The 24,632-nt window shown below is 43.2% G+C and overlaps 1 protein-coding gene across 1 annotated transcript in view; it reads right to left on the bottom strand.

Annotated features, from left to right (window-relative positions):
* Positions 1–24,632, bottom strand: part of FRMD7 (FERM domain containing 7) — a 361,948-nt gene that overhangs the window by 3,491 nt on the left and 333,825 nt on the right. The window contains exons 8-11 of the mRNA XM_078686317.1: positions 21,068–21,163; positions 18,146–18,309; positions 17,958–18,026; positions 17,795–17,870 (exon numbers count right to left, since the gene is read on the bottom strand). Of these exons, the coding sequence (XP_078542443.1) occupies positions 17,795–17,870; positions 17,958–18,026; positions 18,146–18,309; positions 21,068–21,163 (405 nt within the window). The remainder of the gene's footprint in view (positions 1–17,794; positions 17,871–17,957; positions 18,027–18,145; positions 18,310–21,067; positions 21,164–24,632) is intronic.

Consider the following 24,632-nt stretch of genomic DNA (forward strand, 5'->3'; position numbering starts at 1 on the left):
CTTTGTCTCAAACAAAGTGGCCACTCAATTTTGGTCTTTGGGCCTATAAGATGAAGGACCAGCCGATACAACACTTCCAGAGACACGTACAAATCTGCACTCAGAATGTACCACGCGCAGATCCAAGAATCCCGGAAAGGGGCCTTCGTGATCAAACTCAAACATTGCACTATCTCCGACAAAAAAACTCTTTAGCATCGTCAAAGAGCCAATCTGTCAGCCACCGCCAACATTATCATCCACTCACAGACCCACTGCGATGACCTTTCAGATGTTTCCCAAAACAAAATTCTCAAGATCTACTCCAGCTACACACCCCAATCCACCATAGAGGGCATCATCATGCAACCCACCCCCGCTCCAGCATCAGGAGCACCATCCACTAGCGAACCACAGCTGACACTGCCTTAATCATGCAGACCATCCACTCAATGTACCCTACGCCCGCCTCTCCCACACATGTACAACCAGGGAAGCACACTGATCAGCGCCAACTTCACCACCTTCATCAACTCCTTCATCCTCAGTGGAAACTTCCCTGACAGCTGGAAACACACAGAGGTCACTGCCCTGCTGAACAAACCCGTGACAAACACAAAAGATCTCCGCAACTACAGGCTCATCTCACTCGTACCTTTCCCAACCAAAGTCCTGGAGAAAGAGATCAGCAAGCAGCTCTGCACCAATCATTAACAGCACCACCTCCTAGACTCCACCCAGTCAGGATTCTGTAGCAACTACAGCATGGAACCAGGCCTCCTGGCAGCAACGAATGACATCCAATCAATCATGGACAGAGGAGAAATCACTGTACTTATCTTGCTCGACCTCTCAATGACAATCAGTACTCTCTTTGATGGCACCTTCATCGCTAGACTCCTCTCCAACGGGACACAAAGAGTTAGAATCTCTACTTTAATTTCCAAACACAAGAAGCTCATCTGTGGAATTCCCCAGGGTTCCTCCCTCAGTCCAACTCTGTTCAATGTTTACATGGCACCTCTCACCCACGTTATATTAACCTATGACATCAACATCATCTCCAATGCCGATGACACTCCGCACATCCTCTCCTCAATGACATGAACAATACAACCAGGAACAACTTCACTGCATGTCTGATGTGGCCAGCTGGATGTGAGAGAACTGCTTTAAATTCAACACTGAAAAAACAGAGGGCCATATTATCAAGAAAGGGCGATACATCATAGCCGCGTTTATCGGCAGGAAACTGCAGATAAAGCGTTGATAATGGGCTTGATAACATGCCCTTGTGAATTCCCATAGAAGCCCAGGTTAACACCACAACCTGGGCTTCTATGGGAATTCACAAGGGCATGTTATCAAGCCCATTAACTTGGGTCCCACGCCCACCCCTACTGACCATGCCAGAAACCTCAGCATCATCCTGATGACACACAGGTCAATGCTTTGATCGCATGCCGCTTCCACATCCACAGCATGTTTTGCAAAATCTTCAAATGGTTCCTCATGTACACCAGATGCCGGGTCACCCAGGCCCTCATTACCAGCAGACTCGACTATGGCAATGCATTCTACGTTGGCATCTCCAAGCAACTCATGCAAAGACTCCAAACCATCCAGAACACCACAGCCAGACTCACCCTCAGCATCTTCCGAAGCATACACATCACTCCCTACCTCGGGGGCCTGCTGTGGCACCCATCCAGAAATCCTGCAAATTCAAGTTTTTCATCTATGTCTAAAAACCCTCCACAACGCACAACCAGCCTACCTCAACAACCGACTCCAGCTCTACCAACCCCCCAGACAGTTATGCTCCACCTCCTTCTCCCTTGCACTAATCCTCTGCATCCACAAAAGCAAGACAGAAGGGCATGCTTTATCTTTCATTGCCACTGAAAACTGGAGCTAACTCCCTCTACTCTTCAGGACTGCCAGTCCAGTCCTCAACTTCCGCAAGAAGCTGAAGATCTGGCTGTTAACTAGGAGCACTGTCAGACCTACTCTCCTGCTGCAGCGCCTGGATACCCTCACAGAGGATAAGCTGCCCAATACAAATCCACATGATATAACATAATGTAACCATTTATGATTGTAGATGCGATTATGGCGAGGCTATGATGCAGTTGTGGCAACAGGATCCTGCTTCCTTTTTCTCATTGCACATGTGCTGAAAGATTTAGGCAGCCCTTGTATACAAGAAAGGAACTTCCAGGGTACTTACTAAAAATTTTAAAAGAGAATGTTCAATGTTTTCAAATGGAAAAAGAAAAGGGGTAAGGATGACGGCACCCACCACAATGCAAGCAGATGTCCTTGCAGGGGAGCTCCTTTAGAATAAAATCTCATGGGAATGTGAAAGGCAAGGCCACCTAAGAACACAACATGCTCCTTTCGGTGCTAAAAGCAACTTTGCCAGAGACAGAGAGGAAGGGATGGAGAACAGATGCAGCAATACTCTAAAATACTGTTAGAATGTAGCAATTTGTTCTGATGTTCTGTTTATTAGCTGCTACTGTTGAGACTATTCTGTATGTTTTGCATCCGCAAAAGCAAGACAGAAGGGCATGCTTTCTCCTTGATGCTGAAAATTGGAACTAACTCCCTCTACTAATCAGGACTGACACTCCAGTCCTCAACTTCGGCAAGAAGCTGGAGATCTGGCTGTTCAACTAGTATCACTGCCAGACCTACGCTGCTGCTCCAGCACCTGGATACCCTCACATGTGATAAGCTGCTCCATACAAATCCACATGATATAACATAATCTAACCATTTATGAATGTAGATGAGATTTTGGCTAGGCGATGGTGCAGTCGTAACAACAGGATCCTGCGTCCTTTTTCTCATTGCACATGTGCTGATAGATTTAGGCAGCCCAATTCTTGTCTTGTTTAAAAGAAATGAACTTCCAGGGTACTCATTTAAAAGAGAATGTCCAATGTTTTCAAATGAAAAAAGAAAAGGGGTATAGATGAGGGCACCCACCACAATGCAAGGATATGTCCCATCAGGGGAGGTCCTTTAGAATAAAAGTTTGTGGGAATGTGAAAGGCAAGGCCACCTAAGAACTCAACTTGCTCCTTTTGGTGCTAAAAGCAACTTTGTCAGAGACAGAGAGGAAGGGATGAAGAACAGATGCTACAATGTAGCAATTTGTCCTGATATTCTGTTTATCAGCTGCTACTGTTTAGACTAGTATGTATGGTTTTACAGTAACAATCATCCATGTTGTTTACTCTAGTAAAGGATTTTGATTTGAATGAAAATGGTAAAAGTATGTTCTTAGTGCTTGTTCTTGAGTGTGTGTATTCATGATGAAAGAAGGTTTGAAACCTACTAACAACAAGTACTCCTGTGAGTCTTATGGGGCTAATTGAGCCGCAGATTGCACTATTCTCATGTAATGTTCAGGTACTTCATGGGATACAGTCCAAAGGGGTTCCCGTATTTAGCATCGGTGTTAGATTTGGGGGTCTCTAGTTGGCACAGGTAGGTACTTGTGACAAATAGGGACCCTTGCCTCTAGTCAGGGTAAGAGCGTACACTCCTAAAATAACCCCTGCTCACCCCCTTGGTAGCTTGGCACGAGCAGACAGGCTTATCTTAGAGGCAGTGTATAAAGCATTTGTGACCACACACAGTAACCCAGTGACAACACTGCAGATGGACACCACACAGTTGTATATTAAAAATAATTATTCTTTACATAGACTTAACACAAGACCATAAACGACAAAAATCAACAGTACTATACTTAAAATGGTAGTTTTAGCTTAGTTCAGTTCAGTTCTTAAGATGCGACACTTGTAAGTCAATGTACCTAATGATGCATGACGCTTCCACAACAAAAGTGTTGCAGTGATGGAAATGCAGCAAAGTACGGTGCAAACAAATAAAGATGTGAAGATCTTCCAGATGTGGCACGCTTCTCCGATGATGCGAGAAGTCTCGGTTTCGTTGTGTCAACTGCAGCGGCGACACCCTTGTTCAGCAATGCGATGGCAACAGCCTCGCCTGCGGCACTCTTCTCTGACGTTTGCAAGATGCTTTTGCGCAATGCGACAACTACAGCTGCGACATCCAAAATGCGTCGGCAGCAGCTCCAATGGCGGCACGCTTCTCCGTGGATGCGAGGCGCTTTTCTCGATGCGGTGCAGTGTGACAGCTACAGCGGCCACATCCACGATACAACAGCAGCAGCAGCGACACGCTTCTTCCTCGTTGCGAGACGCTTCTCTCGATGCGCTGCAGTGCGACAGCTACAGCGACGACATCCAAAATGCGATGGCAGCAGCAGCGACGGCGACACGCTTACTCTTCATTGTGAGGCGCTTCTCTCGATGCGGTGCAATGCATCAGCTACAGCGGTGACACTCTCCTTCGGAGTTGCGACGACAGCGGCTGCGTCAGCGACACGATTCTTCCTCTTGAGTTGCGCTTCCAGCTACTTGCAACACGCAGTCCCTCAGAAGGCCCAAAACAGCAACAGGCACTTCCAAAGAACTCTGGACTCTGGGGAGCTGGGTTTTTAAGTCTGTTGTCCCTGAGACTTCAGCAGGAGGCAAGCTCTGTTCCAAGCCCTTGGAGATCCTTCACAAGTTGAAAATAAAGCACACAAAGTTATTTCTCCTTTGTTTGGCAGTCAGGCAACCACTGCAGGCCAATCCGCCAAGCAGCACTTCAGCTTAGGGATAGTCTCTCCTCAGTTTCTTCAGGTTCCTCTCCTCAGCAAAGGTTTCTTCTTGTAGTCCAAAAGTCATCTAATTTCTTGGGATTACAGTAGGGAGCACTTGCACTGTGGCACTGTGCCCAAAGCATCTAATACCAGCAGAAACACATGAGGCAACAGCAAAAATGGAAGGGAGACCCACGCCAATGGTGCCAGGTCTAACAGTTGGTATTTTGACTATGTCTGCTCTACCAGTGGGTCTAGAGATCCCACTGGTAGAGTACCACCAGGTAGGTTGCTCCCCCTCCGCACAGCACCGCCTGTGCCTCCCTGCCCCAGCTGCCGCTGCTGAGGAAGTTCGAGGCCCTCCACCACCTGCAGGCTACCACCTGCACCTGATCCCTGGTGGCCAGTGGTAGGCCGTAGGTAGGTTTGTTCATCCTACGCTTTATTGATTTATTATATTGCCTGTATTTTCATTGTTGTGTCTTTGACTGCTGTTGTCTGTCTTCCCCCGCTGCCTGTACGTGGTCTGTGCACCTTTTTCTTCCCTCTGTTCACCTCGCTGTCTCCGTTCCACTTGTTTTTTTGTGCCTTTCGGCCCACTGTTCCACTCGTTTTTCCCTTGTTTTTTGTGCCCTTCTGCCCTGTGTTCCACTCGTTTTTTTGTGCTCTTTTGCCCTCGGTGCCACTCGTTTTTCCCTCATTTTTTGTGCCTTTCTGCCCTCCGTTTCACTCGTTTTTTTGTGCCCTTCTGCCCTCTGTGCCACTCATTTTTCTCTCGTTTCTGCACCGCCGAACACATGCATTTCCAGATCTACACAGACCCTAATTCCTCCCTCAGAGGCACCCTCGTCTACCGACCCCCCGGACCCTGCCCCCAGTTCAGCGACTCCATTGCTGACTTGATCAGCACGCACGCCCTGACCTCCACTGACTACATCCTCCTCTGAGACCTGAACTTTCACCTTGAGAACAACAACTCCACAACCCTGATCGATAACCTCGCCAACCTCGGACTGAAGCAACTCGTCACAACGCCCACCCACTCCGCTTGAACCGTCTTCTCCTCAAGCCTGTACGTCTCCATCAGCCACACCTCTGAACTCCTCTGGACCGACCACGCTGCATCCACTTGGCCTTCCAGAAACCCACCACACACCACCGCACCCAACAGGTCCCCCACCGCTGCTGGAGCAAAATCACCGAAGACCAACTACACGCAAACCTTGCTCTCAGCCCACCCACCGAACCCTCCAACACCGACGACGCTGCCCACAGCCTCAGACGCTGGATCGAGAACTGCACCAACACCCTCGCCCGCTGAAGAAACCCCCCCACAGAGACACCAGCAAGAGGGCCAGCTGGTTCACCCCAGAACTCCTAGCCTCCAAGCAAGCCTGCCGGAAACTAGAGAAGAAATGGCACAGTGAACAAACTCCGGACAGCCTCGCATCACATAAGCATGCCATCCACAACCACCACCACCTTATCAGGGTGGCCAAGAGGACCTCCTTCAAAGACCACCTCGACAACAACACACACAATAGCAAGGAGCTCTTCAACATCGTGAAGGAACTCTCCAACCCCATCTCCAACACCGACATCACGCCGTTGTAAGCCCTGTGCGACTCCCTCGCCACCTTCTTCCACCGCAAGATAGCAGACATCCATGACAGCTTCAACACCCAGACCGAAAAATTATGAAACACGTGTCCACCTGGAATGAAGTTACTGATTCGAGAATTAATACCCTATATATTGATATGGAGAGGGCTGGATAAGTGGGAAGATAGATGATCAAAGACAAAAGAGACATGGAAAGTCAGGATAGACATTCCTGTATCTGGAACAGAGGAAGACGATGAAAACGTACAAATGCTTCCCATTAGAGAGGTGCCTGATGGAGGGTGTGTTTATATACCATGGAGCATGGCCAATCTTACATCCTTCACAAATGATTTCCCCAAATTGAGAGAGAATCTAGTGGAATGGTACAGACAGGTTGGACAATTTGTGAAAATATCTAAAGCTTTAAAGATGCATTTGTATACCTTATTTGAGATTGTGGTCCCAAGCAACTTGAGGGTTGAATTTAATGTTGCTGTTGATTGGCCTGATGTAGACCTGATGAGACATTTTCAATCACAAGCTCTGTCCCCACTAGTGATGAAGAAATATCATCAGGTGAGCACTCATTTGAAATTAAAAATCTCTCTTGAAGAGATTTATTGGGTCAAGATTGACAGGACAACTCAAGAATCTAAAGAGTTAATTCATGCCTACTCTGAAAGATTGTTGCAAGCATTTAAACTGTTCATTTGGGACATAAAACAGCTCAGCAAAGGAGGTGGGACATTTTGTTTACAGATTTGTGCTGAGACCTGAGGCTAGTTCTATGATTCAGCAGCATGTGATTTGTTGGCTGAGTAAACCCATTAATGACATCCTGAAGAGTAATCCCATTGATGAAATCCTGCCATACTGTAGCGATGAGTTGGAAATGAAGCACAAACATTTGAAAGAAAAGTTGATGATTGCTCAGAGGAAAGCAGCGCTGAGAGGTCAGAACCAGCCATTTGTTGACAATGTGGGTCCCATGCAGGGCGGATATCAAGAGGTCCCTATGATGCAAGGTGGCAATGGTTTCCAGCAGCAAGGGTTTCTGTCGCAAGGTAGAGAACGAGGTGCTGACGTGGAAGAAGACTAATCCTTGCCATGTCTGCAACAAGTTATGGCATCGGAAGTGCGAATGTTGATTTAATGCTGGGAATATGGTAATGGAAATCAGGTTCAGAATGGTAGATTTGTGCAGTGTCAGGGTAATAACATGGTTCAACCACAGCAAGTACAGAGACAGAGTTCAAAACCCCAATGTGCCCCAAGCCCAAACAATACAAGTTACACAAGCACGTTGCCACATCAACATGCCAATATTGCAAGTACCCAGAGGTACAATGTGAATCATGTTCCCAATGTCATTTCTTATCCATTGTGAATCAGAACATGTCCCAACAATATTCCATGATTTATATTGATGATTACAGCTCAGACTTGTCGCAATGACGGGGCCTGAGAGGGGAGGAGGAATGCATACTTGGCGCAACCTCAGAGGTAGACAAGAGTGGTCCATATGTGAATGGTGAGGTAAATGGAAATCCTATTTGATTCCTTGTTGACACTGGTGCTACCCGCTCTACTGTAAGAACAGCAGAGGTTCCAAAACTACCTCTCTAAGCTCCCCCTCTCAGGAGAAAGAATGCAAGTTGTAGGAGTCGCCAATAAACAAATAATAAGCCCAGTTTCAGAAGTGATACCAATCAAAATATTTTCTTTCGAGGATCCTCACCGATTCGTGGTGTGTGATTGGAGTCCTGTGAATTCACTTGGACAAGACCTTTTAGGTAAGCTAAACTGTTCAATTTTCTGTACCCTAAATGGTATTGAGTTTCACACTCATGATGAGGACATTGTCTTCAAACTTGCTAGACAAAAATCAGATATTGGAATGTACACTTTGCTAATGAAAGAGGATTTGCCATCAGAGTTGAGAGACATGGTGTTGCATAAGTCCGGGACTTCTCAGGTAAAGACATCAAACTTATCAAAGGTGTTGAACCAGCCCACATCCCTGTGAAGCAAAAAGCTGAGTATCAGAGTATCTCACAATACAATGTAACTCCTGAAATCATTGATGGGATTACTCCTGTGACTGACTCTATGACTGAGCAAGGCATTCGGACGGAGATTATGGGGAGTCCATGTAACTCACCCATCATGTGTTTGCAGAAACCCAATTGCAAGTACTGCATAGTGCACGATCTGTGACGAATACATTCAATAGTGGTTCATTGTTGTCCTGCCATACCAAATCCAGCTGTGATAATGTCTCACATTCCATGTGAGGCAGAGTGGTTCTCTGTCATTGATTTGTGCCAAGCCTTCTTTTCTATACTGTTGCACGAGTATATCCAGTTTCTTTTCGCTTTACCCTTTCGGCAGCCATGTGTTGGCATGGTGCAGAGTCCCACAGGGCATACAGAAAGTCCCTCAATCTTTAATCAGAGTCTTAAAAAGAATCTAAAGTCACATGTGATGTCTCAGCATGCAGTCCTATTTCAATGCATTGATGGTCTTTTGGTGGCATCAAATTCGCAAGGGGCTTGCAAATGTGACACTATTGCTTTGCTAAACCACTTAGATGAGAATGGACATAAAGTGTCCCTAACCAAACTATAGTTTTGTCAAAAATAAGTCCTGTATTTAGGACACCACATTGAGAAAGTATTACAGAAGGTGTACCAAGTGAAAATCACAGCATTTCTGCAAATTAATCCACCAACTACTCAGAAAAAAAATCTTTATTTAGATATAAAACAAATATCTTTTAAAAACTCTCTTTTAAAGATATTTGTTTTATATCTAAATAAAGATTTTTTGATTTGAACTACTCAGAAGGAAGTTAGAATGTTCTTTAGAATGGTGGGCTACTGTCAGCATGTGGATTCCCAACGTTTCCCTAATGGTCAAAGCTCTCCAGAGACTGACACACAAACACGTGTGGGATTGGGTCTCTGTTGCGCCCCCCAACCCTGGGAATGCCTGATCATAACAAATATTGGGGCATATTATCAAGGGGGTTTATCTCCGCTTTTTTGGCTTTAAAAGCCAAGAAAGCGGAGATAAAATTATCTCCCTATTACCTAGCTGTCGCTAACACCAGTTAGCGACAGCTAGTAGGAGATAGCGACCATCTTGGGCCCCGCTTTACATGATATTTATCACTAATGACATGCAAAGTGGGCGTGCCAAGATGTTAGCGACTGGAAACAGTCGCTAACATCGCTATCTCCTATTACCAACTTTTGGAGATATTCGCGCAAAGCGCGAATATCTCCAAAAGCTAACTCCTGCCCCATTGCAGTTCTTAGCCATGTTATCCAATGGTAGGTGGATAACATGGCTAAAAGCATTAGCTTGGTAATGCATGAATATCGCTGACTTTTCAGCGATATTCATGCATTTCGGCCGATTTTTATCGCTTAGGAGATATACCTTGATAATAGCAAGGTTCCTAAGCGATAAAAATCGCCGCAGCTCAGCGATAAAAATATCGCCGCTAAACCAACATAGCGATAATTATCGCCAGTTGTTGGTAATATGCCCCATTGTGCTTTGTTTTACAGTGAGAGAGAGGACTTCACTCTCTCAGTGCTTACTCAAATTCACAGCATTGCTCACAGGCCAGTGGCTTATTTTTCTTGATAGAGTACACTCCACATTGTCTAGTTGCCTGAAAGCTGTTGCTTTGACCTGTGTGAGTCTAGAACAGTATGAGAGCATAGTTATGGATCACCCATTGACAGTATTTGCACCCCACTAAGTTGAAGTGTTGCTAACAAGTACCAGAAGGTGTCCCTCCCTGCACATAAACATTTGCCCCTGCAGTGCATGTACCCTTGCAACATGGCGCAACGGTGCCTGTGCTGGCGCTAGGCAGATTTGTTAGCATGAGCGCTAGGGTAACGCAGGGGTGCACTGTTATTTTTGTATATACTTTTCATACAAGCTTTTTAAAAATGTCAGAGCACGGCGTTACCAAATTTGGCATAACTCCGCCCTCTGACATTTTTTTGTAAATATGCCCCTTTGTTTTTTCAGAAGCTCCTGTGTTGAAGCACTTAAATAGACAGCCTGATGCTAAAAATGATGAAAAAATTAGACATTTCTTCAGATTCATTATGACTTTGGACACTGCCTTGACCAGTTTAGAAAAGATATGTATTGATTCCGCAGACGAGAGAAGAAGAGACTTTTGGCTAAGGCTTCAAAACATTTGAAAGTCCAACCTTGGGCAAAGGAGGAGAGTGAACATATATTAGTGGGAATCATGGCCACATTAGCTCTAGATTGACAACATAAAGGGAGATTGCGCATCTCTACTAAAAAATACACTACTGACACAAGTTTTGTAGGAACTAGTGAATGTGACTATACATTTGCAGTTAGAGGCAATTGGGGATTATATTTGGATGAGATCCTGTTTTTCCTGGAGTTTACTACATTTGTGGGAAACATACATTTCTCAGGTTACCCAAGAAATGGTATGGAACTTGTTACCTGGGTGTAGTCTTTCGAAAAATGTATCATGTTAATCAAATGGATGATTCGACAAGAGGGATCATGTTAGGACAAAGAGAGTAGCTAGTGTTAGCGAAATAGGAAGTGACATCTTTGGTCCTTTGATTCCATCTGTAGGAGTGATATTCAACACACACAAGATTAGAACGCTTTCACTGTAGTTGATAGATTGACTACTATTACAGCTGGAGGATTCCTAGTTATAGACGCAGCTATGGTTGCCATCCGTTCAATGTTTTTTCAGAATCGACTTGCTTTAGGTGTCTTTCTCACAAAGGAGGGCAGAGTATGCCATATGCTAAAGGTTCAACAATGTTGCACTTACATTCCATCGAAGAGTAAGGACCTGAAGAAATACATTAGCAATATCACTGACTTGAAGAACGATTTGAAAGTATTGAAAGCAACAGGTGCTTGGGAAGCAATAGGGAAAGGATTTTCTGCTATAGGCAGATCATTGGGAAATCTAGGGAGTGGAATTGTTTGAAGCACCTTGAGACACCACATAATAATTGTTCTCTTTGAATTGCTTCTGTTTGTGATTGTTACGGTGTACAGAAGGTGCGCAGGTGAGGAAGGGAGTGTAGACAAAGAGAGCAGATGTGGAATTGCAGGATCAACAGAGTAAATGTTTTGATGACATGACATTGCTGGAGGATTCTAGAAGGAAAACCATGAAGACAACTAAAGTGTAATTTGAACATCTGATAAGATAGTGATGTGATGGCTTGATTTGCCATCAAAGGGGGTATTGGTGCAGCGTAAAGTTGTCCATTCTTTAGACATCACAGAAGTCTAATAAGAACGATATCTGACACACAAAATGAAAATACACTTTGCACATGATTCTTACATGCCACCATGATGCAACATACATGACACATTGCATCTGACAATGTTATTATAGAGAGTCTTTGCAGTAGAATTACAGTTTCTCACATAGAATGTTTACTAATGTCGAAAGAAGAAATTTAGGGGTTTATTTTAGGAACCATCTTTACTAAATAAAAAAATGTGTTTAAGTTTAAGTGATCTACAAATGATTATCTGGTATTGATAAATAAAGTGGCTCACATGGAATAATGAATGTATAAGCTTTGTTACCACTAACATATTTATGCTATAGTAATGTGTAGTTGTTTCCAACCATCCTTTTAACTATACTGCTGAAACGTTACTTAAGATTCCTAAACGTGCGCTACATTGTCTGTGTGAATTTTAGGGATATCATTATGAGCTCACAACTAATCTAATACATGTAGGGTCCTAACACAGGTCAAACAACAAAAGTTTATCAATGTACGCATTAATGTTCTTTCGAATGTAGTTCCCAGTCATACCTAATATTGTGCAAAATGATTATTCACTATATGCTAATGAAGCATGAACTAAAAGTACTGAATAAATTATACTTCCATAGGTTTATATTCCTGGGTGGAGCTCTTAGATTTTCACTCCGCCAAATCCTTCAGAATTACCTCAGCGCAATTCTGTAGAATTCCGCGAGCACGCAGAGTAGACTTTTATGTCCAGCACATCCCCTAAAAGAACACGCCCTATCAGTCACCAAGTGCTGAGAAATATTTTAATGAGAAGTTAAAGAAGGCCCAAGACAGCTGGGAACAGCTGATCATGTAAGTGCCATACCTAGTCAATTTATATTACTTTTTTAAATGCATTGCATGCCTATGGAAGGAAAAAGGTAGCTTACGCTGTTTCACTATCTATCTGCACGAGCTTGAGAAGAGCAGTAATGCTTAAAAATCACCACATACATTCTTTGGCCAACCAGTGAGGGCACCATAAGGAGGTAATGTGCACTTTGCAGATGTCAGGCAGTGATATGTCAGGGACCGTCACTGTGGTCAGGGCTGAGCAGACATAATTCACACAACAACAAACCACGATGCAAGCATACCCTATGAGCTCAATATACAATAAAACCTTCGCTGTGGGACAACGGTGTAGACTGTCATCCGGTTATCCGGTTTTGGACTGAAGCACCACACATTTTTTAAAAAGCTCCATTTTAAGGGACTGAGCAAAGTATGGAGTCGAGTCCCGTACAAGCTGGTGCGGCAACTGAGGATTATGGACACGAGTCACTTGGGGTGGAAAGATATAGAAACTAACCTTGTAAAGAGTGAGTTCCTCTTCTCCAGGGTCAGTCTTGTTGGTTGGGCACTGGGTTGTAGCACTGCTGCTGGTTAGTGATTATATAAATCTTCGCCCTGGACTGGGGCCCACCATTGAGCAGTGCAGTAATACTTCAGTCCGGGGGCACGTCTGACATAGCACGCATTGAGTGGGGACATTTTAGATTGGGAAATCCCTCAATCATACTGCTGAACCGACTGACACTGTAGGAGAGCTGTTTATCACCTGAATCAATATGTTGAGTTGAACTAGAGTGTAAAGGGCCAGCAGATGTGCATGCTCATTTAATTTGCTGCATAGATCCAGTAAAAGATGCTGCAGCATCATGGCTAGAGAGAGGTGAAAGTGGAAACTGTGGGTGAGTGCCGGTGAACTCCGGTAAGCGAGGTTTGCAGAGTTTTTGATGAACTCCAAGCGAAGCGTGGAGTTGTCAAAACTCTGCTGGCAGATAGGATTTTACTGCCCACCTTTATAGGTTTAAAATGCACAAGAATATTTAAAGTGCATTATTGATTTAATACCTTAAATTAGCATTTACTCTGAAGGTTTGTATTTCTACTTACTATATTTTATAAAGCCATTGTACTGTTCTTTCTGCTAACTTGGCATTTGTTCTCATGCATTGATAGTTAAGAATAGATACATTTCTTGCATCAGTAATAGATACATTGCCAGAGAAGGAATTTCAATGATGAACACACAAGAACGGAATTCCTAACAAAAGGACTATTCAACGTCCTAATCCGCCTCACTAATAATACATTTCAAATGCCAAATTGGCTCTCTCTTGCCCTCTCTCTTGCCCTCTTTTAAATGTTTTATATTGTTATGGTTTTAAGTAATCTGCACAATAAACTTTGTATTGACTAAAAGAAATATATATAGATTGACTTGACTATTCAACATTGCCATGAGCGTGTGAATGATGTGTTGTACCCAGTCTGAGATTTTTCTCTACTGTTGCAGCCCGCAATGCAAGGTTCCTATGGGCAATGGACTTCTTATGATGATGCGCCTAAGTGGGCATCAACTGTGGATTTTGTGAACTATAACCTATCGACAGATTGAGAAAGGAGTCTGGCTTGCTCTCGCTCTTGCTGGAGCCCCTTCCTGATTTCTTCTTGGGACTTTGCTGAACCTTCCTTTGCCGACTTTTGTGGACTCCTGGACAAACCTTTCTGCAGCTCTATCCAGAATTTCCTTTGGGCCCCTTGCAGACCCCTTCCATGATTCCCCACTGCTCTTTGAATGGACTTTATTGAGGTTGAGACCTCAATGATCCTTAATACTGATATGGAACGCTTTGGTTTCTGAGACTTTCTTTACTAACTGAACCATTTTATCCTTTCATTGTATTGTTTACAGTGCTAATATCTAGGAGGGATAATTTGAGTTTGTTTTCTGACCATAGAGTATTGATGTTACTAGCATGCATCATACTTACTGAGCTTCTCATGTGTTTCATATTGATTCTGCTTAATATCTTTAGGAGACGTGGTCTCCCTGTTGCCATATTATATTTCAATAGCATGGTCTTGATAGTGATTTACTTGAATCTGGTCACTAATTTGTAATAAACACCTTGATCTTGGTTACCGATTCCTGGTCCTCATTGTGTAGACACACAACACAGCACAACAATTACACTGATGATTGGATATATGAAGAGTGAGCACCCCAATAACTCCTAGCCATAAATGATTAAAAAGGTCCATCATAGGACCATGAGGAAATGACTGCTCACAAGGTTAGAAGATAATTAAGTACAAAAACAAAGACTATTCACAAAGTGAAAACCCTGGTACTCTAATCATTCCTATGTACAATTTTGTATATGGGCCTTTAGATCTAAGACAACACCATGCAGATGAGTGAAACTTTCTGTCACAGGAATCATAGGAAAGAACAGATTTTGTTCATTTGTTACAAATATTTATTTGCTAATAGATATCAAGAAAAGAATTCTTTCCTCAATAACACCACAACCAAAGTTTTAACATTCACAAAGGATGAGTTCTGTGATGTATTCAAAGTTCCAATTCTTTGTCATCTGGAATGAAAAACATGGCTGTTTTTCATTCCACATGCAGAGAATCAGAAACCAGTAGCTACCAGTGGTTAAGAATAGATAGTGTGCAGCTAATCTTAGTGGTTTAACATCTAAAATGATATGTTAGTGGAAGGTAAGCAAGCACTTGTACAACCAACGTGTCTTGCTTTAATTTTATTGCACTGTATTGTAATATACACCGAAGGAACAGGGTAGCAATATTATTCCACCTATGTGAAAGTGAGAAGCAAATAAATGATTGACACTTCACCAATGACATAATGTGTAACCATCTGCGGTATGCCATGGCTCTTAATTGAATTAGTTTCATTAGTACTTGCAATAGACAGTTAATTCTATCTGTTGCCAGATGTAGCCAGATGTGATAAGTGTGATTAGAAGGGAGCGAGTAAAATTTAAGCCGGGGAGCATACAACAGGTACAACCTAATAGAGCACAGAGAGAGGGGGCAGTAAAATGAGGGATGTGTTGGCCTTTCAGATCAAACAGCAGAGAGGATAAGAACAAGCAGAAAAAAGTCATAGAGAAACACATGTAGCAGAGTAGATATGAAAAGGAATGTTACGGTGAGATCGAAGTAGAGCAGATAGATGGGCAAAAGTTAGCTTTAATGAGAAAGAACGAAGAAACTCTGAAGCGAACATAGATACAGAGGGAGGAAGCAGGCTAGAAGAGTGAAGTGTTTAAGTTGAGAGGAAAAAAGACCACCCAGGAATTTGGAAAGCAAAGTGCTGAGGGCTTCCCTGGGTGGTAGCATTGTGTAATTCTATTTACAACGACTTTTCAATTATTACTGTTCTGTGACTTAAATAGTGCCTCTTTGCTTTATAGAAGCAAAGGGCAACCAGTCTATTAAATTGCATACAAATATGTGAAAGTAAGACTGGAAACGTTGTAACTAATTAAAGAAAATCTAAAATTGCTAACTGACCTTTGCCCTCTTTCAGTAAAAACAACATTTTCAGCAGGAATTTGAAAGCAAAGACCAAAAGCAGGTAGTCAAGATGTTTACATTCTAGTTTAGAAAGCTCATGGCTACCACCATTATACAACCATCATTTGATAGTTTAAAATGTATCTGGAACCCCTACATTACCGTCTTGTAACTTTTCCCTGAAATAACCTTTTTGAATAAAGGTTACAAGATTTTCGGATGATAGAAAAAAGTTTCCTATTACAGACATTTTATTTTTTGGGAGTAACTTGGAGAGGTGTATTTTGCTTCATGCAACCAAAGACATCGACCACAACAATTTGCTGAGCTTTCGCCAGCCATACCACTGTTGAAAAAGAGGATAGGAAAGTAGCAAATAGACTGTATTTGCATCCTGCTATACCTGGAAAGGGGGCGGATGTAGGGTGGAATGGAATGTATTTAATGCACCAGATTCTAGCTGCCTCGCTGTTCCTTACATCTGGTCAGCTAACAACAGCGCCCGGACTGCCACCAATAGCATTTACATAGGAAAGGCCTTAAGAGCCCACACATACACATTGCACTGATATCGTAAATCAGGTGGACCAGCACTTTCCCCTTCCCCATTCTAAAAACCAGTCCCCTGGCATGTATTACGGATGGGACTCTAAGGGGAGCATAGAAACATGCACAATCCATTTGTAGTTCTGGAATGTGTCTGCACCAGCCACACCATTAGCAGAGCTGCAGACCACACAGTGCTTGCATGATCAGCATCTGTGCACAGTGTAAGTTGCACATGAGCTGTGCATTTTGTGAATTGGCTGTGTACAAAATGGGCTGATTCTCAAGCTTTGGGAGAATTTTACACCCATAAGTTGACATTTCTTTTGTGAATCTAATGTTTATGGGATGAAAAGCCATATGTGTGGTTATATCCTTTTTTATTGCATGTTCCTTCTATGGGATGCTCTAGAGACAGCACTCAACGGCTTTGAAAAAGCAAAGTTTCCTGTTTCTTTATTTAGTGAAGTTACAGTTACTAAACAATCCCCCCACTCCTCCCCGAACGTTTCCAGGTGTGGTTGTCTGAGCAGACCATAACTCGTGACCCCACCACACCAATATTAAATCACACCTCAAATACAATGCTTATGGCCTACCTGTGATGTGACAGATGAGAACATGAATGAGATCGATAGAATCATTAGTTTAGAGTTTTCCCAATATATAGAAGGCAAGCACCTTTTGAATTTGAGTCGGTGTTGAATGCATTATTTAAACTACTTTCTAAATTACTAATTTTGCTATCTAAATTGGTAATGCAGGTGGTCAAAGACTGAAATAAATTCACCTGAAAATTCTAGCTTATTCGACACCATATTGGAACATTAGTTGCAACAGGAAAAGTAGAGTTAATTGGAGTGAAAATATTCTCAGGCCATGTGTTGGAAGTATTGAAAAACACTCCCTGCAACACCGCTATCAGCTACCCGCAAGTACTCCACTTCATCCAACAACTGGGATCTGAGCCACCTAGGGTGAAACCTGTGCTATTAAAGTTGTTTCCAGAAGAAAAAGAGGTTTGCACTGAAAAGTAAATACTTTATAAACACTGTGTGCCGCCTGCATCACTTTGCATGACATGAGACACAGACACAAGTCCAGCCTACCCAGTAAAGATAAGACAAAGGGCATGTGCGTTCGTGCGGTGTCAGTGGGTTTAACAAGGATTGTTGCCCTCGATGGGTCCAGCTCGTCTGCTTGTTCTGACACAGTTGGCTTCGGGATGGAGGTGGACAGTTGACAGTGGAGTGAAAGTGTATTTATTGTCATAGCAAATAAATGGTACCTGTTTAGAAACGTCAGTGAGGATATCCGGAGAGGATCGACACTGCCTTTCAGGGTAATGTGCTCTGTAGTGTTTCCTGTAAATAAGCACAGAAAAAGCAACGTTTGGGAGTGGAGAGAACCATATTTGAAATTATGATATTTGTTACGTCAGGAAATGTTACCTTTCAAATGGCAAACTCTTTAGTTTCCGTTTGTTCACGTTATCTAGAAGTTGCTTCTGTGTCCTTCCGCTGCAATGTTAAGAACATGCATGTATCAGATAAGAGAGGACCCCGGATGCACTTGTTTGTGATGTAACGTCCGCCACTAAACAACAGAGAGAAGCGAGTTTGGCTGCAGTGAAGTTCACCTGTATCTAAAATTGGATCCCTTGCTGCACAGGAAGGGCTTAGGCCTCGAGCTGGGCTCTTCGGAGAGTCGGAAGAAGGCATGGTACTCCACGCAGGTTTTCCAGAAGGCTTTGCTTGCATCTCTGCTTGCCATGGTGAATTCCAGAGTATCTTTGCAAGTAGCCTAGAGGTAAAGAATATGATAGTAAGTGAACGCTGTGTCTACCAGTGCAATCAACGGATTTCATTTAACTCAACTGTTTCCAAAAAGAGCCATGAGTGTGTGAAGTTTCATAGCACCGTTTGTGAACTTTTTTCCAATAATTGAAGATGCAGAAAGCGAATGACTCCCGTAGGATAAGCAAAAATAAACCGTAGTAGAGTTGACCACAGGAACAACAAGGAACCTACACTTCAGGCTACCTACATAAGAAGGTGGGGGAAAAGTTTTGATTGAAGTGTGATGGGAAATCAAAATTAAGCAATGAAGTCTCCAACCTCCCATCTAGACAAAGAATAAATCCAAAAGTGATGTGATAAAACACAACCAAGGGAACAGAAACATTCAGCGCAAGGATTCCTACAGTAAATTTATTTATTTTGTATTTATTGTATTTTTTATTTTTAGTGTTTTATAGAGCGTGAACTTGACCCGTGAGGGTATCAGAGCAATTTACAAGATATACAGAGGAGTACAAACAACGTTCAGGTGCAGAAATATACATACAAAACTGTACAAGGGGATGGTGATGGGCCGGGGTGTAGGGAACATAGGGATACTGGTGATACACAAGACAATTGCAATCATATTTAAAGTCAGTAAAAAATAAGTATAAAATAATAAGACAACACAAATAAAAATAAGGGCCCCGAAAATACTCTGTTGGTGAGAGTTGGTGATCTGAGGGAGAAGCACTAATCTTAGAAACATCAGACTTGTGGTCAGGCTTGGCAGGCATTAGATGAGAAATTTACCCATGAAGAAGGCTTTGGCCTCCTTCTTGAAAAGTGCTAGAGAGGGGATTCTTCTGATGGTGGGTGGGAAGGAGTTCCAGATTCTAGGAGCTGCCCCAGTGAATGCCCTATTATAGGTTCTTTTTTTCTGGAAGAAGGCAGGTTGGAGTAAGAGGTTTCTAGCAGACCGGGAGTTCCTGCTTCCTCCAGATACCACTAGTTTTTGTGCCAGATAGGCAGGGGAGTTTGAGTAAAGAGCCTTGTGTGTGACACATTCCAGTTTCAGCTAAATTCTGGCCTCTAGGGGGAGCCAGTTCAGTGCTTTCATATTTGGAGAGATGTGGTTGAATTTCCTGGTGCTGGTGAGTAGTCTGGCGGCCGCGTTGAGGCAAGCTTTTAAGGGTGCAAGGGAGATCTTGGGTAGACCAGTGAGGGTGGCGCAACCATATTCCAGTCTGGAGATGACTAGTGCTTGCACTGCCATTTTTAAGTCAGCAGCCTCAATGAAAGGTTTCAGCTTCTAAAGATAGCTCAAGTGGAATCTAGCTGCAAATTACAGTCTAGGATTATGCCCAGGGATTTGGCAGAGTCCACAGTGGTCGGAGGGCAGTTTAGGGCTGTGATGGCCTTGATCCACGTCTGAATCTCAGGGTTGGCTTTAGAAGGGGAGATTAGGAGAAATTCGGTTTTCTTTGCGTTGAGTTTTAGTTGGTTAGCAGCTAGCCACTGGACAGTCAGTTTAAGGGTCTCGTTCAGGGAGAGGATCTCCTCCAGTGAAGAGATATTTATGTATATTTGGGTATCGTTCGCGTACATATGGTAGGAAATGTTTGCGGTTCGAAGAACTTCAGTGAATGGCTCTAAGTAAAGATTAAAGAGGGTGGGGGACAGGGACTTCACGTGAACTGCTGATAGTTCTAGCCGTGTGCCCAAAACCGACATTCAACAATGGGAAGTTTCAAGGATTGTAAAACCATCCTTCCCTTTGTTCTGCTATAATTTAGTACTTGTGATACTGACCCAACTGCCAGCGCTTGGCTCTGTAAAACAGACACAGATGCTTTGAGGACCAGTATATCAGAAACCCATTCTTTCCAAATGGCATAATGTTCTATATTTGAGTAAGCTGACAGAATCTTAAAGCACAGATCCCTTGTCATTGATTCCCCTTCTGTAGTCTCTGGTGCCTGTGTATGCCCATGCATAAGTCCTCTCAGTTAGAGCAGCTAGAAGATGCTTTCAATCATTAACCCAGACTAGGCGCATGAATACGTTCCTTTCCTACCTAGAACCAGACTCAAACACTTGATGAGGATCAGTACACTCCAGAAACAACACCATAGGACAAACTAATGGAGAGCAAACACTACAGAAAGCTAACATGCACTCAACATATACTGTGCAGTCTAGACCTACCACTGGTTGTTATTCAGTTATTCATTCATAATTGCAGTGCATAAAATTTAGTATCTCTCATCTCAATTCCAAAACTTCAATAATATTTCATTCTTATGTTTGAGTTTTCTGATAATAATACGTTTGAGTATCCCAAAATTAAACTTTACTTCATATACATGAAAACACTATTTAATGGAACATTGTTAATGAAGGCATTGGTGTGCTGATAATTTGATCTAAAAAGTACTTATAGGAGATAATATGGTATTTAAAATAAAACCTATATCCCCTAGTACTTAGTGGGTGCGGTACATTGGTAAGCAGGATTTTAAACAGTCTATTCATCTTGGAACCAGTTTATCTTTTCCTCTGTATGTCGTTTGAACGTATGACTACACAGTGTGATCAGCAAAAAAAAAAGTCAACTGTACTGGAAAAAACTAACTGAAACAAGTGATCGCATTAAAGACCCATACCTACAAAAATTGGCAAATCAACTCAAGGTTGCTTCATGTAGAATGTTCGATCATTTATGGAGGAAGGAATAATGATGTGTAAAGATAAAAGAGATGTATGAGCTACATACTTACGAAAAGACGTGGGTGGAGTTTAATAAGAAAATGCTTTCTCTTGAAACTCAGTTTCCGAATCTTGGCCCAGCTGAATGTATTGATCTTTGTGCTGCCCTGTTACAAATAAAACACATTGTAACTCCTGGAGATGTTACCTTTCACATTATCTTATTATATTATATCATTATGCATTTGATAGTTTCATATTCCACACATGAAATCAATAGTTTAAGCTGAATTATTGTAAGATAGTAGAGGAATGTTACAGCAGAATAAGTAAAATATTTTGCCTAAACTGCCACGTTGCTGCAATATTAGTGTCAATGTTAAACACGGTTGGCGTACATAATCTCACTCCGTGTCCTGGTTTACCTTATGTCTGTGTACAATGTCTTCTTGTGGTGGAAGCGGTGAAACGCAGCTGTAAATGATCGTACAACAACAGAAGAATCAGGAAGGCAGGGTTAGAAAAAGGCTGGATGGAAACCTTCCCAATGACGAAGTTGCAAAACATCATGGGAGTGAGAATGTGTAAGTGCGGTTTGCTAAAATCTCCCTGTTAAATCCACATATGGTTAAACATTTACAGTAGCCTATGTGAAAACCTAACAGGCTTCTACGTACGCCATCAAATCCTGTCTTGAAAGATTAGTTGATGTGTAATGTAGTTTTTTAAAAAGAGAATAGTTTAAAATGTGTGATTTCTAATACTTGATTAACTTGAGGTACAGTAAAAGGAGTCAGATTACTTTATGAAATTAAGGAATCTGTGATGTTAAAGTGTACATAACTGCTTTTGAGAATGCTATAATTTCTGACGCCATATTGCTTTTGCAGCTTCCATTTTTCACAAACTTGTTAAAGATACCAACTTGGGCTGCCTTGCCTCTGACGTAGTTACTTAGCCTAATTTCCATGCTTGGCACCCTAAGCGAGGATTCTGGATTTTCCAACGCAGCATTTAGAATGCCGGCTCTTATAACTTTTTCTGAAGGTCTGTATGCATCTGCAGTGCTCTCTGAGTTGCGGTTTCTGTAACTTGTGTTTCCTTTTGATGTTTTAATGCAATTTGTCTATGATAGCCCACAAAAGCAGGGGGAGGGAGCAGCTCTGGATGCTCAACTGCTACAAGGGGACATTTGTGATTTGCTTAATAAATGTGCTCCAAATTGAAGTGGTCTCGAGAGAGAGTTTCTTTAACAGTGTGATGTGAAAATATGGAGGAGTAATATGTTATTTTGGAAACAAGAGGCAGATACAAGTTGTCAAGTTGATCTGATCCTTTGGTTTGATGAAAGAACAGTTTGACTGTCTTGCAATGTTGCTGTTTGAAAGTTTCTCTAGGGGAGCACTACGCCAGCCTTAGTATTGATGAATTTGAAAATATTCCCAAAGTGGGTTCACAGAAACTCACAGTGAGGAACTCTCACAATGATGAAAATGATCCAGGAAGTGTGAGGTGCTTCCAGGGCAAAAGGTGGGCAGAGGGTCCTTGGACCAATGCAACGAACTCTTCTCAGGTCATTGTGACGACCACGTAATAATGATGCAATTGCTGGTGCAGTGACTATCCTACAAGTTATCAGGCTGGGCTCTACAAGTTGCTCATAGCTATACATTGGATTCCTTTAGGAGTTTTCAGACAACGCAATCAAGTGAAAACAGTCTTCTACTAGCAGCTAAAGTACTTGGTTCCAAATTGATATCTTTGTTTTTGGGACAGTGATTTAGCAACCAGGCACAATTTCGCAGACCTTCAGGGATACATAGGTTCCACAGCTCCAGTATCACTGCTAACTATGTTGCGCTATTCCTAGCAAGTAGGTCAGAAAATAACAATATTGTGTTTTAAGTAATTTATGGTCTTCCATCAGTGAACACACCGCAAAGTGCTGCGCTGGTATATATTAGCAGCTTTATATCAGATATTTCAGACACAGTCAGCCTCCCTGACACTGGACCACACTGGCACAGTGAGGAGTGTCTGCTCAGTAGATGCTGAGAGAAAAAGGGTCATTCTAACCAGGGAATGCTGGTATGCCAAAGCATGGTTAACAACAACCATTTGAATGTAATAAGCAATAAGCACTTGCCGCTTGTAGTTGTGGTGAGAGCAGCAAGGCGTGCTGTGTCCTTTGAAAGTCATCACTGGACCTGCTGGGTGTATCGTCGGAGGCGCTGAATAGAGAGTGGGACTGCGAGTCCCAGGAGTGCTTGCGGCGTCCTGAGGAGCCGCACCTGGAGACTCTTCCCGCCCCATCCCGCCTCCTGGGTGGACAAAACCGCAACTCGCGGCCCCCGCACTGCGGGTGCCGCTTGTAGTTGTGGTGAGAGCAGCAAGGCGTGCTGTGTCCTTTGAAAGTCATCCTCGGACCTGCTGGGTGTATCGTCGGAGGCGCTGGATAGAGAGTGGGACTGCGAGTCCCAGGAGTGCTTGCGGCGTCCTGAGGAGCCGCACCTGGAGACTCTTCCCGCCCCATCCCGCCTCCTGGGTGACACGCCCTCTCCAATACCCACAAGAGCAAGCTTCGTGACGCATATCGCGGGACGCGCGCGGGCGGGCACCAGGCGAAGACCGAGCGAAGAGCGGGCCCGTTTTAGCCCGTTCGAGCCCAGGAGAGACCAGACCGGGCCACCCATCTGAGCCCTATTAAGCGGGATAAACTACTCGGATTAAGCTGTCCTGTTGGTCTGCCTGTAATTCAGGAATCCTCTACTATGACCACGAGGTAGACCCGGAGCAAAGCAACGGCGGTGTCTGCCATGACTAAAGGTACTTTGGATAATTTCTTGGTTAAAACTAATTGTACAGCAAGTAACGCTATGACTACCTTGGAAGCACAGTCAATTACTGACACTGAAATTACAGGCCTCTCTACATCACTAACTTTAATTACTCCCTCCCAGGAATCACTGGAGGCCACCCATCTATCGCTACTGGACAGCATAGACCAAACCATTGAGTCTGTCCTTTTACAGCTCAGATCTTCTTCACACTCCCAGCGTGACTCCCATCTTTCCGCCACTGGCACTACCTTGAATCTATCACCCAAACCAGTTTCACCTACACGAACAGAGCCTGAATTGAATTCAAGACAAGCAAGGGGCACTAAAGAAGGAGCAGTTCCGAAACGGAAAATATTCAGACAATCCAAGGGAGTGAAAAGGGCAAGAATGGACAGAGCTCCTAACAATTTAGTAGTAACTCCAGACTCAATGGAACGATCCCCTCATTTAACTGCTAATGTTTCTATGTCCCCACTATGTCACACACAAGTGTCGCTACCAGGGACAGGGGTCCCATTTGTCTTCGGTGAAAACTCAAGGGCAGAAGGGGACCATTCTATATTACTTATTACTAATGTAATGGAGAGACTTTTAGAACCTCTGAATAGGAGACTTGATTGTATTGATAACCGGTTATTAGCAATTGAGACAATTATGGGGGATATGAAGGATGAATTAAAAGCCCAGGGGACTAGTTCCCGTGCATTAGATCCCCCCGCAAATCCAGTGGCCGCTCTAGCAATAGGCCCTCCTACCGCACCCATATTAATAACTGCTCCCCCAGCCCATCCCCTCT

This window comes from Lissotriton helveticus, chromosome 4_1 (assembly GCF_964261635.1).
Source record: "Lissotriton helveticus chromosome 4_1, aLisHel1.1, whole genome shotgun sequence".
Classification (NCBI taxonomy): domain Eukaryota; kingdom Metazoa; phylum Chordata; class Amphibia; order Caudata; family Salamandridae; genus Lissotriton; species Lissotriton helveticus.